The 18,515-nt window shown below is 39.9% G+C and overlaps 1 protein-coding gene across 1 annotated transcript; it reads right to left on the reverse strand.

The window, feature by feature from the left end:
- Window positions 1-1,318: 1,318 nt before the first annotated feature.
- On the reverse strand, window positions 1,319-18,410 carry CA2 (carbonic anhydrase II; the record flags this gene model as incomplete). The annotated part of the gene is made up of 6 exons (XM_010150111.1): window positions 1,319-2,174; window positions 4,524-4,673; window positions 5,724-5,786; window positions 6,558-6,650; window positions 8,083-8,201; window positions 18,213-18,410. Coding segments are annotated over 6 exons (743 nt in total), but the record flags the coding sequence as incomplete, so codon positions are not given.
- Between the last annotated feature and the right edge of the window lie 105 nt (window positions 18,411-18,515).

Consider the following 18,515-nt stretch of genomic DNA (forward strand, 5'->3'; position numbering starts at 1 on the left):
GACCTCCAGAGATCCCTTCCAACTGCAGCCATCCTGTGATTCTGTGTTTCCTCTCGGCTTGCTTTGGCAGCTTTAAGCCACAATGTGTTTGTTAGATCTATAATTCTAATTTTAGAACTGTAACTTCCCTTGTATTGTTTAGGGGACACATATATAGCACTCGGGCCTGCAGGTGACCCTTAAGATTCAGAAAAGCCTTCAAACTACTCAACATGAAGAATCTGAATTAATCCTCATAGTTTTTGCAGGAAGAGGCAAGTACCTTCACAGGTCCATTCAGAAAAGCTGAACTTGGTACAAATGACCTGTGGAAAAGGAACAGCTTGGTTTTCTGTTCTGGTTATTTTTGGTTGGGTGGTTTGGGGTTTTTTGGGTTTTTTCTTTTTTGGGGGAGGGAGGGGTAGGGAACAGGGTCTGTTTTAAATGGGGAAGCTTTTCAAAGGGGTAGATTTGACAGATTTCTAAAGATGTTTGCATGAGAAGGCTTCATTTTCATCTCACATATTTCAAGATTGCAGGAGTTTCATAACCTAGCCTGGCCAACTGATATCTTACAAGTTACAAACTGATGCCTGATGGGGTAGGAAGCTCATAATTGCCTTAAAAACTAGGACCAGACTCCAATAAGATGGGAGATTTGAACATGACTTTTCTCACAACAGCCAGAAGCCTGAGGAGACTAACCTCTTATGGCATAGTTTGGATCCTGTGTATCTAGAAGAGATTTATATTTAGGTATTTATCACATATATGTTCATGAAAACGCAAGAAATCAGCTAGTAAGGATCTGGCAATAGAGCTTATTGGAAGCTCGTTTGCTCAGCAATATTTCCATTGAAAAAAACCTTATTAAAATCATTCATATGATACTGCAGGGCTAAAAACCAAACACTGAGGACAGAGTCTTGAAAGATCTGTTCTAGTTGGAGAAAGGGATTGAATAGATGTTCTGCATAAAGATGAGGCACCTTGCTTTTGGGCTGTCCACATACGGGCAACATTGAAGAAACTGGTTTGGAGAAGTCCATTCTTTGATATGACTTTGTTTGAAATCCTTGTGAGGAGATCTTTTATTATGCAGTCAACTTTGATGATAATTTGTAGTGATTGCTCAAGACTAACAGTTCCTTCCGCTGTCTGTCAGAGAGCTACGTAGAGAGAATTTCCCAACATATCCATATAGGTTTGCATTCATCTTCAGTGTCATTGAAACCAATTCCCAATATACCATGTTTATTAATTATGTTTAATATGCAATGATGGTAACAGATTGATGACTCCTTTGCCAAATTAAAATAACAGCATGGAAGCAAAATATAAGTATAGATTTATTAGAGGAGTTATCTAAAATACAATTATTTTCCTCTTTAAATTAGAGCATATATTATTTCAGTGAAAAGATAGTTTGTATTATTTCTATGGTAATAACAACTTTTAAAAGATAACACTTAATTGAGGACATTTTTAATTAAAAAAATCCAGCACTACCATTAAGACATAATCAAGGTTGTTGATAGCATGGCAAAATATGTAAAAATCTCAAAAATATTTACATGTCAGTTTCTTAAAATCTAAAGAAGTCTAATTCTCAATATTCATTTTGCCTTAAATTTTCAAAATACTTTTTTTCCTAAATCATATCTATATTCTGTATTCCTGTGCTTTTCACAAAGCTTCAAGTTATCGTTAGTTGTGTACTACCACACCTGTGGATGAGGTTTCTTAGAATGGCTTCTTTTGCTACCACCATATCCTCTCCCAACATACTGTTATACCAAAGTGTCAGTCGCAGTAAGAGTCACCAAAATGCACACAGCCACACACCCCCCTGCCCCAGTGCCTCCCCCAACCAACCCTTCACCCTAAGAACCCCTTTCCTATTTGGCCAAGAGCCTTTCACATTTCATTAGCTGGCATTTCAGATGCAGAGCAAAAGAAAGAATGGATCTGGGAGACAAGATGCTGCCAGAGCACACACAGCAAAGGTTTGATTTGTGCTTAGCAAAAGGGGCTCCTCACAAACACAGCAATTCCTAACACACTTGGCGCTGAGGTTACTGGAAGGAAGCTCTGACTTCCCTGCTCTTCAAAGGCTGACATGGGCGCCAGTTGTCCACCATATGGCACACGGGCTCGTTCTCAGCGCTGAAGCAAAGGCCACGGAGTTTGCACATCTGTGGAAAAAGGCACAAACATCCTCAAATGCATACTCTTGTTTTCAGCAAAAATCCTCAGGCCTGAGCCCAAGGTCCAGCTCAAAGTTTCACCAGCACTAATGGTCTAAAGATGGCATCACCATCTGAGTCTCTGCCCTTCATCCACATTTCCTGCCCTGACACAGGCACTCCTGTCCACAGAATATCCCGGTAAGAACTAAGAAAGCACAGAAAACAAAGACCTAGGTACACATTTGCTGAACTCTACAGACAAAGAGCTTTTTTGTCCTTAATCCAGATATTAATTGAGACCCTTTCAGAATCTTTTACAAAGTTGCGCTCTTACAGCTCTTTTGAAAGTTGGATTTTTTTTTTTTAAATCCAGTTGAAATTTAAAAAAAACAAACCAAGCCCCACATCCCACCAAAAAAACCCCAAACCCAACACCAAAAAAAGAGACCTTATCTTGGGTTAAATTAAAGCAGCCAAATTCATTCACGATATCTTGACTTTTAAGTACCCACAACAATAGGAGCATACTGTAACGTTTTAGTGCTTGTTCCCAAAGTAAAAATTGGTGTTTGCACAGTGTGATGTAAAGAAAGCACCTTGATGTCTAAGAGGACATCGCCAAAGCCAAGAAAAAGGCTGTGCCAAAATAATAACTTGCCCCAAATGAGATCTCATGCAGGCAGCTGGGACTGCTGACGGAAATGTAGGTGGGATACAGGTTTTTGGCCTGCAGGCCAGGTTTTCCCTCATTTAAGGAGGAAGGCCTCCATCAGTGACCAGCCCAGGAGAGGACTTTACCTTCAGGACAGACCAGAACAAAGTTCGGAGCTCAACCTCTGCCAGGAACTGCTGTGTCACTACAGCAAACGATAACGGGCTTGCTACACCCTGCTGCAATAGCCAGTTTTTATCTCCCTTTGGAAAACCAATTCAACTCAAACTCTGTGTCAATACTCTGCTTTATGGTTTCTTGTTTTGATCAGCTTTGGAATGAAAAGGCAAGCTGTCACACACACTGTTTTGATCTCAAATCCATCTTTCAAATTTTGATGATAATGTGGAGGGGTGTGTGTGGGAGAAACAAGTGGTGCCTTTTACAACCCGTAGGTGGTTAAAGTAGGTGTAGTAGGAAAAACAACCCTGTTTTTGTCAATATGCTCCTGCCCTAATAACAATCCCAGGTTTGCAGATATGGTTTTAGCAATAGCAATACCAGTAGTTTAAAATAAGTAAACAAATGTCAACTTTAGGGCTCCCTTGCAGTTTATTAATGACAATCATTTCTATAATTATTTCCAACAGTTCTTCCTTGTAATTTAATCTATCTTTTATTAGGTTAAGTCCCACAACAAGCTCAGTTTCACTTTTTTCACATCAGCTGAATGAAACCCCTAGAGTTACGTGTATATTGTTAGCATGATTGCCATTGATAAAAAGGATTTAAGAATTTGAAGGGTAAACTAAAGCCCTTCAGGGCTAGTTTATATTTATAGGCTCTAGATTCTACTTATATCTCCCAAGCACACAGATGGGAACCCAAGGATGGAATCTTGTCTCTATGTAATTTCATTAATGGATGGTGCAGAAAGCTAGGGCCAGGAGTGATTTAATCTGCACGAGCTTCTTCCTAGTAGGAAGATGCTATCCCCCTCAATCTGCTCAACAGAATAAAGATTTTTTTTCAGGCAGCAGACTTCTGGAATCTGCAAGTTTTCTCTCTTCCAAACAAGGCAGTTTTGTTAGGATTGTCACAATTCTGCGTGGGATTTCCCAGTCTGTTCTGTGCTGAATAGTCCTTGTAAAATGAGCTCTGTGTCCTGGAAATGCAGAAAGATCAACAAACCAAGTACAGATATACAGTGTGAGACAGTGGATGCAGAATACCTGCTCTTCAGATGGTTGGTAAACCTGGTATTTTCAGGGCAAGTATACCCAGGTCGGTGATGTGTGCATGTACAGCAAACCTACTGATGCTCACAAAACATGCTAGACTAACTCTGCATGTGCAAATGGTCCTTTCATGCATGCTACAAATTTCCCAGGCTTTTACCACATGGTAGCTCCAACCATGTATCTGGAAAGCCTTGTTCAATTTTTTAACCCCCCCAGATTTTCCCTGGACCATGTCCAAATGGAGGACAGCCTTGCATGTTAGAGGAAACATCCACACACAGAACCAGAGTCCTAATAGAAGAGGATAACCATATATATTGTTTGACACGTGATGCTAGCTAATACCCTGCACAACTCTGCAGTAACGTAAACTGCCACTTCAAAGATCACCAGCAGGGATGAGCCAAATCAATCAATACGACTCCAGTATCCATCTACTGGCACCATCCATTGGAGACTTACCTGCTCAGGGCTGACAGTGATGGGCTCCTTCAGAACGTGCCAGACCACACATTCAAGCAGTGGAGGAGTGGTCAGTGAGCCAGGGTACGTCCAGTAGTCTCTGCACGCAGGAAGCAGTCCAGTGGGGTCAAAGTTTGTGAAGGAAGCTTGCTTTAGGGCTAATGTCAGGGGAGAGACCACATACCTATGGCTGGGCTTGCAGTAGTAAAGTCTACTACAGGGAGCTCCATATTTAGAGAAGGCAGAACTGGAGCTTGGTGTGAAGTGTTGAGTGTCTCCTACAGTACATTTGGGATTAAAAGGCTTTCAGCAACATATTTCTTGCATTGTAACACTTTCAAGTTATTGTTTCTCATTTCAAATGTTAAATTTATGTTCCTTGTTCCTAGTGACAGGATTTGACCCTGCCTGAAGGGACAATGAGATTCCAGATGCTATGTACACTGATTGCACTGGCACTATAGAACCTGGGAGACCCCACTGCAGTAAATGGCAACATCCGTTTACCTCAAAGGGAGGTAAATGACAAAGATGACAGTGTAGTCTCATTCTTTACCTTTCCTGTCCACATTTCCCATTGGCACAGGCCTTCACCTGTTATGAAGGTACCTATTTTCTCAGTAAGTACTTTTAGTTTCTCATTACTCAGCTCATTAAGGTCACATGATACTGAAAATACAAAAAGGTGGGGGTTTTTCCTCTCCTAAGAGTTACATATCCTGACCAAACTTCCTATCTGGAATCTCTCTATAAATAGCCAAGAGAAGCATGGCCTCTCAGAGGAATGAAATTTATCCCGCAGAGATGAGAAAAGTGCCTTTATTAATGTGTCACACCAGTGACTAGAAGGGACACCTAGAAGAGTAGTTTAAGATTAGGAAGATGAATCCTACTCTATAGGTTTAAATGCAGTTCGAAGACAGAGAAATGTGGTCAGAGATAGCAAGTGATCACCATTTTCAGTATTCCCTGCCTTCTATCACAGTTTCATTTGAATCTGTCTTGCATTTAGGATTACAAGAACATCAGCACTGATGGCAGGAAGGTTTGTTTTACTTTCATAGATACAGCAAACTGGGAATCAGAAAGTGGTGGGGGTTTTTGTTGTGGGTTTTTTTTGTTTGGTTGGTTTTTTTACTTAAGACAACACAGCACAGTTGCAATTGGTGTCAATCAACACAGACAACAAATAAATATTACCTTGGTTTGAACAGAGTTCAGAGCATCCACAACTTTCTGTATTTCAGGCCTCGCATTTCCTACCTGTAACAAACCATATGGAAAGAAAATAACCATGCAATCTCACAATACTTTAGTTTTCTGTTACAGTTCTCAAGGAAACCTCTTATAGTACATTTTCCCAGCACCATTTCATTACGTAACAGGAGTATTACAGCAAAAGTGACTGGAACTGTCTCTGTAAAATCATGCCAGTTGACAGTCAGCACAAATAGGTCAGCCAAGGACACTGGACAGAATAAAGCTATTTTAATTTACAGTGTGTGGATTTATTTTGGACTTGAGCTGTTGTTTTTTTTTTTGTACAAGTCACCCTCCTAATAAAATACAGTGAGGACAGGACAGAGTGCACACTGCTGGGGCACACTCACCTCCTCCAACCAGCCATGGAGACAATTCAATTAAGACAAAATGCTCTGGACATTTAACTATGACAGTAAAAGGAAAATAGGTGCTATTTAGGCTGGTCCTACAGCAGATTCATACACACCTCACTTTGTCAGTTATGTACGTCACCTTTCACCGGTAAGGTTTATGGCAGTGTCACTGTCATGACGAGGGTGAATAACACTGCTATAGAGCCACCACAGTGATGGATGGCGTCATACGCCACTGCTGGTGCACAGTTTTTATATGCAGAGAAAGCCAAGAATTTGGAGCATCATCTTGTCTGCTATGGGTTTATGTAGTGTAGCATAATGCTGCCTTATTCTATATTTTAGGCTCTTAGGTCCCCCCTACACCATAGTGAACGTACTGGACTCAAAATAATACAAAGAAAAAAGTGTAACTAACCTTCATGAAGACGCCTACCACAGCCAAACCATCAGGATGCTTCACAGCTTCAGCAAATTTACCATATTTTACGTTCCAATGAACAATATGGAGCTAGAAGCAAGAAAACAAGCAGCACAATGAAGATGGAACTCCATCCACAATGTTTTACAAATGAGGATGAAGTGAAATAATTTATTAAATATTAAGAGCAGATGGTGGTTTACTGCTGAGATTTGAAGACTTTGTGTGCATTTAAGAACTTGTTCAATCATTCATCTACTTTCAAGTGTCATTTCTGCAAAGAGATTTCTGTCATGCATTTTATTTTCCTTCTCACTCTTATTCCCAGATGAGTTTGGCACACAGACTGTGGCTGTATTGTCCTGCTTTTAGTCTGAGGAAACTCCTGTTATCTTCAGCATGAGTTTCTCTTGCATGCAGCCTGCAGGATACATTATTTTAATGCTGTGTGTCCTGAGTTCTTATCAGCACTGAAAGACATGATTGTCCAGTGTCAGGGAGAAGAGGCATTAAGTACAGATGTGACCTGCAGTCTAGTCAAGTTTTAAAGAACTGCCCTTTTCTGGAAAGCCTTTTAAAAGAATACTAAATGAATCTCCAGGTGATGTTAACCAGGACGTTGATTTATTTTGATTTCTGAGTTATTTCTAATTGAAGTTCATCTGGCTGTTTCCCCGTATCTCCAATTCAGGTTGAGCAAGTAATTATGGTAGTGTGAACAGATGTAAGGGAATTGCAAGTTTTCCAGATAAGAGAAAGGCTACTTCATCTCATGAAAAAGGAGCAGAATCAACCAATTTGTGGTGCCATTTCTTTTATCCACCAATGCAAATCACAGGTTTGTTCCACCAATGTGCCTTTATGAAATGGTTAAGAGTCTGTCACAGCATCCAGAGGTAGATTTCTAAACGGGGGACAAGGAAAGGTGGGATGCAAGGCCTTGAAGTCCCTCCATTTCTGTAATGAGACTGTAATACAGAGCCTTCAGTGGTCCAAGGGACCTCTGGAGTCTTACAGACATTACAAACAGTGCCTGCAAGGTATCACTTTTCTACCTGCCCTCCCCACAGCTCCCCCCTTGCTTCTTTGCTACCATAAAATGAAAGGTCTGCCCCCAAATTATTTGTTGCTTATCTAAGTGTCTCTGATGTTAAAATTTGAAGTCAGGAAAGGGGATGTATATGTACAGAGGTGTTGTGATTTTATTTCTTCATAATTTTCATGAGTCGTTGAGAAAGTGGGGGGAGGGGGGGAACCAGGAATAATTAATGTGGGGTTTTCTGTAGTCTTTTTGATATGAAGTAGCTGTAAAAGAAAAATATTACACCAGTCCTCCAATTCTAACATCTGCTCTTGGAGGGAGTAAGTCCTGGGGTGGCACTGTACCAGTATCTCCTATGGTCACCCCCACAATCTCTTGCCCTATGAAGATTTGTAGAGAAGCTGCTACTATGGTGGGGGGGAAAAAATAAAATAAAAATCATTTTACACCAAAGACCAAAGAAGGTAAAGCATATCCTACCTCTGCATCATACTTCACACCATCCACAGTGTGCTCAGATCCTTGGCCCTCACAGGATCCCCAGTGAATGTGAAACTGGGCCAGCCTGTAGACTCCATCCAGCGCTCCTCCTTGCAGCACTGCAAAGCAAAGAACCTCCATCAGCCTCTCCCATAACCTTTGCTATCAAGCCTCACTTCAAACTGGAACATCTGTCTCAAGTCTTCCAAGTGAATTACAGTTCATTGCTCTTCATGCTGCCATGCTACTCCCCATCATCCTCAACGGCACGTGGCTGCAGGAGGCCAAAATCAACAATAAATGTGTAAAACCGTGAGTGACTTTACAGTGAGTGTCTTATCAGCGATTTAACAGGCATGCTAATATTACAGGTGACGAGGAAAGAGCTAAGGATGTAACTTTTCTGTCACCAAATAAAAAGAGGCCAAGAACAGCCTTTGAGATCCATACAGTTACTCTATGGAAGCACACTTGAAGACCAAATCATCTTTCACTTCCTTATGTATTCTGTCCCTTCACTTTAGACCCTGTATCCATTTAGGTCTTAATCCTGCAAATCCTGAGGTGGATTGGATTGAGTAAAATGCTTTAGGTTCCAAATTAAACCTAAATACCTGTCAGCTACAGGTTGCAGCAAGGTAAAGCGCAAGGCACAGTGAAAGGCATTGCAGAGACATGAATTCAAATCTCTTGTCCCTCCAATACTTTACTCCTAAAAAATGAATTAAAAAAAAAAAAGGTGGTGAGAATGGCAATGCCTGTAGAGGCAGATTTTTTAAAATATGAATTGGAAATGAGGCATTTACTTATGGTCTCCACCATCTGACATTACTCCTGCTATGTGACTGCTGGAAGTGGAGCGCCCAGCCGCACCTTCAATTATAGAGGAGCGAGTTCCCCTGAGCTCCCTTATTCTTCTTTTTTGTTTTAACCTTGTACTTAAACTGTGACCAATCCTCATTATGATATGCAGGATCAAGCCCTGTTACTGCAAAATGCTCAAGGCACAGACAATATCTCCTCCAGTGCAGCACAGAACAATAACAAATAGTTCTATTTAATAGAGCTATTTACCTAAGCTGTTAGAGCAAGGTTTCACACTGGTTTGTGGTTTGGGATTTTTTTTTTGCCAAGTCTCAAATTTACAATTAAATTTTTAAGATGTTAATATTTTAAAAGTATTTTAAATGTAATTTGAATTGTTCTAAATTAAGAGATCAATTTATCTCTCTCTCTATATATATACACATATAGAGACACAATAAAGTGACAGAAGAGTGTTGACATCAGATATTACATGTAAGTGTGCTCTGAGTATGTGCCACAAAAAATGGTTCTGTGGAGTAAAAATGCTTTTGTCTCAGTCTGCAATTAGTCTAGACACTATCATGATACGTGCATGTGTGAAAATATACATCAAATGCAGATAGATAAAGGTCACTGTCTGTTCAGGTTTGAATAATTCTGATTATATACAAGTTTGGACAACAACAGCCATGGATACTTGGCAATGGAGTGAGAAGGATTTCACCAAAAACTGGAATACATCAAAACTAAATACAGGAGAGATAAAACAGTTTCCACTCGTGTGACTTACACGTGCAAAATATGGGTTCAGTGGATAAATTTAGCATTTGCCTGGGGCTCCTTCTTTGATAAATATATTTAGAAGTCTCCCAACACGTATTTCTATTTGAAAAATGTGAATGTCTGTTCCACTGCAGTCTTCATAGCTTCCGATACTGTAGCCAACACTGAACAGCCAGACCAAGACTTGCCCTACCTCTTGCCAAGCTATGGGATACAAAGAATGGCTCCTTAAAGTAATTAAACAGGAACATGTCTCATTCTACTTTTATGTTTCTGAATATGGTACTTGCCAAGAAGCATGCGCAGGACTACAAATCAGAATACTTTTTTCAGAATGGCGACAGTGAATGTGCGTTAGTTCCTATGGAAAATGAAGTAATTGGTTGCTATGATTTTACAGATGTAAGATCACTTAATCCACACAATATCATGTTTCATTTAAAAATGATGCCATGGAGTTGCAGCATTTCAGTTCCTCTGGCTAATGGACTTGCTGCTCGCTGCAGGTACAAATGGCCTGAGGTTCCACCATTCCTCAACCTCAGAAAGCACGAGCGCAGCACAGGTTTATCTGCCAGAAGTAATCAATGGGAAGCATGCTAAAAAGCAGAACCATGCAATCTTCCTTAAATCCATTTGCAGTGTTATTTCTCTACACAGTTTGCTATAGTCTCGTAAAACTCAAAAGATGCAGAAAAATCTCTTTGCAATTTTTGCTTACTTTTCTCATTCTGTGGTTCTCAAATCCAGCACTAGCTTATTTTGACTCACAGCAGAGCATTCAAAGAAAGTAATAATTAGATTAGTGTAAATGAACACAAATTCAGCAGGCTTAATTACAGAACAGCCCTTCTTGTTCTAGCCTACATTAAGCAGGTTTTTTTTAATATTTCTCAGCCTTTCCAAAGAAGTAAAATTTAGGCAAAGTAGTAAAATACTTTTGCCTTTAGTAAAAAAGACAAAGTAGAAATGTTAGCACTTCATTTTGTTCCAGCACAAGCTTTTTAAACCATGAATAAATGCTACCAGTTTTTGCAAAGTAAAAGTTCATCGGGAATCAGAGCAACATTCACACCAGGAATTTCCCTGTCCCATGTGACATGAACACTGATTCAGGCCACACTGACAATAGAAGTCCAAACTTTCCATCCCCTTTTCTTGAGGGATGGGGAAATTCTGATCCGTATTTGAGCATCTCATCATTGGCTCCCTTCCTTTTGAAAGTAGTGTACACCATCCTGGAAATACATATATAAGCTGTGCTCTTTTCTTATACAGCACAGCTTCAGATGCAAGGTAAAGACAGCATCAGCCAACCTGGAAAAAACCATTATTTTCTTATAAGCTCATCCTACTCAACACAATCTACACCATAGATGTGTAACAGCACAAGAGGCGACAGCTTGAAAATGCAACTTTTTTTCTATATTTGTCAGTTATTTGAAGCGTTAGTCATACAAGTCTGGAGCTACTTTGCTCAGATTAACTGTTTTCAACATTCTACCCTTTATAATTACTGGATGTTACTCGCATATTGCACTGTTATTAAATGATCTCATAACATTTTCTAAATTAGGTGAACATGTGTATTAGCAGTGCTAATTTGGAAATCAAATAACCACACAAACTGTTCCATTTATGTCTGTGGGATTTCTTGGATAAAGAGGGTGAACTCTATTTGTCTCCATAACACTTTCTTAGGATATTTGGAAACACATGGAAATAAAAAGGCATTTTGCTGCATCTGGGACAGCTGTTTACCGAGGCCACAAAACTTCACTGTTCTGTGTAAAGGCAAGTCACCCGGTAGTTACCTTTCCTATACAGAACAGATCAGCTTTGTAAAAAAATACTGTGGAGCGCTTCATACCCTTTTTTCAGGAAGGGACAGCATCCACATCTGTGAATTTGTGCAGGAATCCTGTGGAATTAATGTTATTTTGTTACCTCCTATGGGATGTTCCCTTTATACAGAGCAGGAGACTAAAACTCATCAAGGCAATAAACCTGTCAAATAATTGAAATAGCTGAACTACAAGATTGTTTCATGAGTTAAAATTAATTCCTTTCTGTCATACAAATTAGTGTGGTAAGAAAAATACTACTGTGAAGTTTGTTACGCTAAGAAAATGCAAAATGAGAAAATGTCCTTCAAATGGAAATCACTGACAGCAAAGCTCCTTCCAGTAGCTGAAATAACAGATCTACTACAGAAAAACATATGTCCAGAGTTCAAAACTTATGAACTATCGTTCTAATCGAGACTCCATCAAACAAAAACCTAGCAGCACAACATTTCAAGCACCTGAGGACAGCCCTGTTGCACACACACTGCTTTGGCATAAAGCAAGTCATGATTTTGTATCAGCCTACAGTACACATGCACATGTATATGGTGTTGTAGGTACTTGTGTATGTAAATATATGAATGGTATTAACATTAATGTGTATGTTTTGTAAGCTTTTGTGTATACAGGCATCTGTATGATAGAAAAAAGGCCTTGAGGAGACAAATTAGATGAAGCATTACTTGAGAGAGAGGAAAAAAAAGTCAAGCACCAGGCACTATTAATGGCACAAACAAGGCTCTTATGAAGATGCGCAGGGATTAGCCTTGTTTCCTTATGCAAGGATGGGCTTCCCCATCTGACAGACGCACAAGTTCAGTTAGGGTGAGCTGCCACTTCTGTGAAACATGGAGTTCAGAGCGTCACATTTTGTGAGATGTTTCCTTCTTTATATTATCTCTTTCAGACATTCCTCCTAGGACGCTGTATCATGACAAGCAAGAGAGCAAGACAGCACACAAGTGCCTGACCGTAGTGATCATGCTTGCAGAAAACATCTGTAATGGGCTTCACCAAGAGAAAAACTACGTAAATGGTATATCATAAGAAAAAAAAACAACCCTACTCTGACCTTGCTAGAGGGTTAGTCTGATAAGGCAACTGGGATGTTCCACAGAGATAGACCAGAATGTAACATCTGCCAAAACACAGCAGGTCTGCAGACGTGCGTTTCGGCAGCAGGTCAGTGATTCTGATTCACCTCGGCTGAACTATTTCATCCAGACTGGGTAGCAGCCAGAGAGACTCTGACCTGCTTAAGGATATAAAGTCATTTAGGTTCTTAACTTTCCTCCTAGTACTAGTGGAGTTTATTTCTCATGTAGTCTTATAAATGGAGATTCTCCAAGAGTCAGAAGGTGCTTTACCGAGTCCCTGATCAGCGTTCAATCCTCAGGTTTGACACTGCATGAGCTGACAATGACTTTGTAAGAACTGAGTTAGAACCATTAAACTTCTATTTAAATTAACAGTCAGTTTAATTTCTGATGGGAACAGATATAATATTCTTCTCAGTGACTGCTTACAGTACTGAAAGTTGTGTATTGGACATGGTGCTCATACCATGTTGAGATCTAATGAAGGATAAGCACATTTAAGGTGTGAATATTGCCTCTAAGTAGGCAGCAGTCCCTCATGCCTATAAGTAAATGAACAAATATATGGGCTGGGAAGAGTAGTCATGGGGACATCTGGCACACAGCTTCATTACATCTGAAAATTAAAGCTTTTCCAGGTGGTTCTAGCTGGTAACAGCTGACTAGGTTCTCCTGGTTACCTACTAAAAATGCCTCTAGAGGAGGCATTTGGAAGAAGGGCAGGAAGTTGCCGTGATTCTTAAACATATAATCCATGTCAAATTTCTGCTCAGAAGTTGCAAGTTAAAAAATAGAATGGACATTAGTGAAGAAGGACACTTGGGCTCTATGAAGAAATGAAGGCCTGAAACATGCAGGATTAATCCCAAGTCCTCTCACCTTCCTTTCCCGTTCCTGGAAACACTATTCTCAAGTCACCTGCTCACATAAGCTTTGCAGCTTCTGGTGATCTCAGTTCACCAGAGAAATGACTTAATGATCGCACACGCCCTGGGACCTGTGACTTTCTAGTCAAGCAGTTCACAAAAGTACCTGTGACACATGGGCAGGTGTCCAAATGACATAAGCGGTTCCCCGATTTATGACTGGGAAGGGTCAGAACATTGCTTAGGCTATACTATATTGGGGACCTTCAGCCCATGACTGTGTTCTGATAACATGCAATATTATTCTGGCGTAGCTAATGTTACATCTTCAGAGCTGGGAGACCTAAAAATAGCCCAGTGGCAGTGACTTGGATTAAAAGTCGTGCCTTAAGGACAGCAGACCTGCGTGTTTCTTCCTCAGTTTACCTGCTGAGGTAAAGTGTAGGACAAGAGCAGCAGCGGCACAACTTTCTGCCAACCAAGCTAATGCACTGGCTGTTGAACAATTAACACTGAATAAACCAGTTTGTTCACAGTGAGTCACAAATCAAGGCAGTTGAAGCTTTCTCATTAATATTTACAATTATAACAATAATTGGGCAATGTATTTGATTATGACCACTGAAAGTCTCCCAAGAGGTGCTAGTTCCAAGGTTAATACAGTATTTTCATTTCCCTAGGTTTCCTCATAATTTTCAAGTTCAATGATTGAGTATCTACAAAAGTGTCAGATTTACTTGGGAACCTGTCTTGGATTTCAGTATTACCTCTAGCTCAGCAACATGAAGGAAGAAGAATTAAGAGACTCATCCACCAGCAGAAGTTACCAGTACAGTTAATACCTCTAGAGCCTTACATCACAGTTACAATTTACTTCTGTCAGGTTCTACAGCTCAAATATGTTATTTTAACATTCTTGTTATGGAAAAAAATAAAATTAATCACTGATTAAGTTATGAAACTTGTTATATAAGCTCATCATACACATAATCAGAAAATACTGACACGGTGCCTGCTGCTATGAGAATTCCCCATTTGAATTTCAGGTTTTGGGTGAATCCTGAGAAGTTTTCTGGGAAACTTATATAGAGAAGACATTGTAAGTATGTTACAAAAATCTTCTTTCAGGCTCTTGAGGCTTTGTTGAGCAAGTCACTTCCTGTGGTTATGCAGCTGTGAGAAGTCGCTGTTTACTTCTACCTTTTGAAGTAACTGAAACGATACACTTGTCCTTACAGTGGACTATAAAGTATTTACTATGGTAAAATAAGTACCTTTAATGAGACACTCCTTTGCTAGAAAGTTCCTAAAGTAAGGTGCATTGTTATAATTTAACTGTTATCAGCACTATTTCCTTCACTCATACGTGGAAGGTCAGGTCCCAGGATACAAGAAAGGATGAACCTGAATTTGTAGTTTTATATCTAGTGACCCTTTTATCATAATGAATTTTTGCTTTTATTTATAGTTACAGACATTCTAAAAGATGAACACTTACAAATACTTGAACTTTCACCATTTTTAAGACAGTGGACATGAGCACTAAGAAAGCAACTGAAAGGACTGAAGGAGAAGAGAAACTCAGTAACAACTGGAAGAGGAAGTTCTCAGTTTGTTTCTACATACAAGTCCAAGAAAATGTTACAGAAGATTGCAAGGAAACAAGACAGAAGACATCCTTTCATCCAAGAGGAAGTCATGAAATTTCAGCTACCAAAAGAATGTTCATGAACATCGCAATGCTGGTTTGTGAATTTTCTTTCTGCACACCATTTCTACCAACTAGCACCTGTGAAATATGAAGGGCGTTCACTTTGGGAATTGACTGAGCCTTTAGAAGTGTCTTCTGGACTATAGCAGCTGTCACATAGCCCAAGAAACTCAAAAGAGGTACTACAAGAACTGAAATGGAAAATGCGGGAGTAATTGCTTAGGAAAAGGCTTTTTCTAAGCACATCTAATAAAATCAACAAGGAAGTAAAACCAAGTCAGGTTCTAAAACTACCACAAAGATTTTAACATCATTTCTCTGTTAAACATTATTGTAAGAAAGCTGTATAGGTCATAGCCTTAAGTACAACCTGAATCAGGAGTTACATCTATAAAGCTCCACCTAGTAGTAAAGATGTTCTAAAAGCAGAGGAGAAAGTGTTTTCTTCTGTGAAGATACACTAGTCACATCAGTTGGACATTGATTATTTTGTTTAAAAAGTTAAACTTTCATTTTACATCCTTACTATGCTAAAAATTGAAAATAATTTTAAGAAACCCTATTTTTCTTTTAGATTCTTAGGTTTTCACCAATATAGGCAGAAGCTTTATACTACATACTCTTGTATGAACACACAATGTAGCAAGTATACATTTGGAAGAGCCTTTTTTGGGGTGGAAAAATATTTTACATCAAAGTTTTTAACATTCTGATATCTATTTCTTGTTACATGGGATCAACAGTATTCACTTTACATACTTTCTGAATCAAAGAAATATCAACTACTTTAAAAGATTTTTATCTAAACACATATTTTAGCTTTCTTACCTATTTTCACTACATTATTACCACCTCAATTTTTTACTGCAAGAACTAATTTTACATACCCTGAAGAGCTGGAGTCAAACAGACATTAAAACCTAGAACTGCTGTTCAATTTACTTCAGTGTCATTAGCTACGAGCCTGAAGTTCCTTAATTAATGGATCTACTTCTTTGTTTGTGAATAATCTTCACGACATGATTGTGTGCAATTACTCATCTTATTACTTCATTTTGCGCCTACTACCACAGACAGTGCATTACTACATGTGGGACAGCTCACAGAAGCTGTAGCCTGGGGAAAGCATTTACAGGATTTTGTTCCTCCGTCTTCGGCGAAGCACACCAGCACATAATTTCACATAGTTTTTCCTTGTGACTGTCGCGTGATGTCCAACCAAGAAATTGGTACACACATTACAGCAAGTCTCAAACTCAGAAATAGGAGTGAATCAAGCACAGTCAAGTCAGACAGCTCTGTTTTGTGTAAGGAAAGTAGGTTACCTAGTTAACTGCATACAAATGAAGCCATTAAGCGTGCTGCCAGGTAGGTTCTATGCGCCGTAATTTTCAATAGGAAGTGCAATACTGAAGGCTCCACCCTTACCTGGCCTCAGAGGTCTGTTCAGTGCTTTCTTTCCTAAAGAATAATCAGTTTCTGATTCACCAATAGAGCTACTGAGAATGTTTCTACTCGCATCTCCTATCCTCCCACTCCAAAAGCTGTGTCACTGCATATCTGTCAGAGGATCCCTGTCACAGATGTTCTGGTTCGGCACCAACTTTTTAATGAGAAAAGCATTTTTCTTACAGACATTTCTTTAGATTATTATATGCTACTGACACTTTTTTCCTCCCAAGTTAACACATACAACCTAATTTTCAGTCTTTCCAAACTTACACAGGCAAAAAGCGAACACAACAGTTTTGTACTGTGAGGACCTGAACCTGTTTCCTTAGGGCTCAGTGAGATCAGACTCACACGTACACGGCGAAAACTCCCTGGTTTTGTACTCTGAATCATTTACCTTATTCCCCATGGCCCTGCTGTTCTGTATAAAGGCTGTAATTACAATACAAAGTCAAATTCTTCATGCAATGCTGAATGCCTGTTACACTGTTCTATTACAGTACCTGCAAGAACTCTGAGTTTTTAGTAGGCAAGGATGATTTGTTTTCAGCACCATTCCCTAAATCACATTGCCAATGAAAAGCTACAGGAAAAATAGGGCACTTCCTCAAGCAAGTTATATCAGGCAGCGTCTAGAGAAGGCAGTGACTTGCAATGGGATTGGTTTTGCTATCTAAATTAAAAATAGAGGCACATTCATTGTAGCAGGGTGATGATTTCTGCAAATTCAGCCAGCTGAAGAACTACAGTTAAAGACACCCTGCAAAACCCTTGTTGCACCTGCAGCTTGGATTTTGTCTGTCCCTCAACACAGCCATTCCTTTCGGTAAGGATTACTGACAGGTTTGCAGGATTCGGTGCTTAATCCCACCATACAGCATGATGAACAGTAAGATGCTGTGGAATGACCGTCTACTAGTAAACTTGGTAGGAACGTGTCAAATATATTATCTTTATCCAGAAAGCCCAGCATCAAGAAATGTCAGGGACAATGCTTGTTTAAATGACAGAAGAACAAAGAGGTATTTTCTAATCATTCCTCTGTTCCTCTGCTAACCTGGGAGCATACTGGCTTCAGAAATATGAAATAATATTTTGATAACCAACAAAACTATTTCCAAACTATTTCTACTTCAAGTTTCTAATGTAATCCTTTGTTATTTAAAGGCCAACTTCTTCTATGATGTATTTTGCCTCTTCTTTTAACCATTTGGTCGGTAGCTTTGATGAGCTATGCCTAGAATTGTTCTGGTCACATAAACATTCTCTTTTCTCTTCAGAGCTGAGCTCTTATCCCAATCCTTCCAATTTAAATAGACATAAAGCAACTCACTTCTCTGGAGTTTAGAGCAGGGCAGCTCAAACCTGCCCACATAGGCTTGGTTTTCTTCTAACGGGAGCTCAGTATCCTTTTAGTCTAAAGGAGCCATATGGGATGCTGAGTTCTGACCTTACTGAAGCCAAAACACTTCGGTGTTTTTTGTCTTTAAAAAAAAAAAGACCCTCTGGCCTCAGCAGGCATTTCAGTAGCAGCTTCTCCCACCTGCACACGAAGGTGAGGTCTCACCTGACTTGTCCGAAGAGTCATCGAACTCCACGTTGAAGGAGTGCCCGTTGTTGACGATGCTTCTGGCCGTGCCGGCATCGTAACTGAAGCTGAGCGGCTTCAGGGAGGAGTCGTACTTGGCGGCCTCGCTGCTGATGTCGATGGGGGACTGGCGCTCCCCATGGGCGATGGGGAAGTGTTCGTGCCAGTGAGCGGGTCCTGCGGGACAGCGAAAAGCACCTCAGTGGGGAAAGACGCGGGGCTCGGGGGACATAAGGGACAACCCTCACTCTAGGAACGGGCATGTTTTCACTCCGGCATCAG

The sequence above is a fragment of the Eurypyga helias genome, unplaced genomic scaffold (genome assembly GCF_000690775.1).
Source record: "Eurypyga helias isolate BGI_N326 unplaced genomic scaffold, ASM69077v1 scaffold7184, whole genome shotgun sequence".
In the NCBI taxonomy this organism is placed as follows: Eukaryota; Metazoa; Chordata; class Aves; order Eurypygiformes; family Eurypygidae; genus Eurypyga; species Eurypyga helias.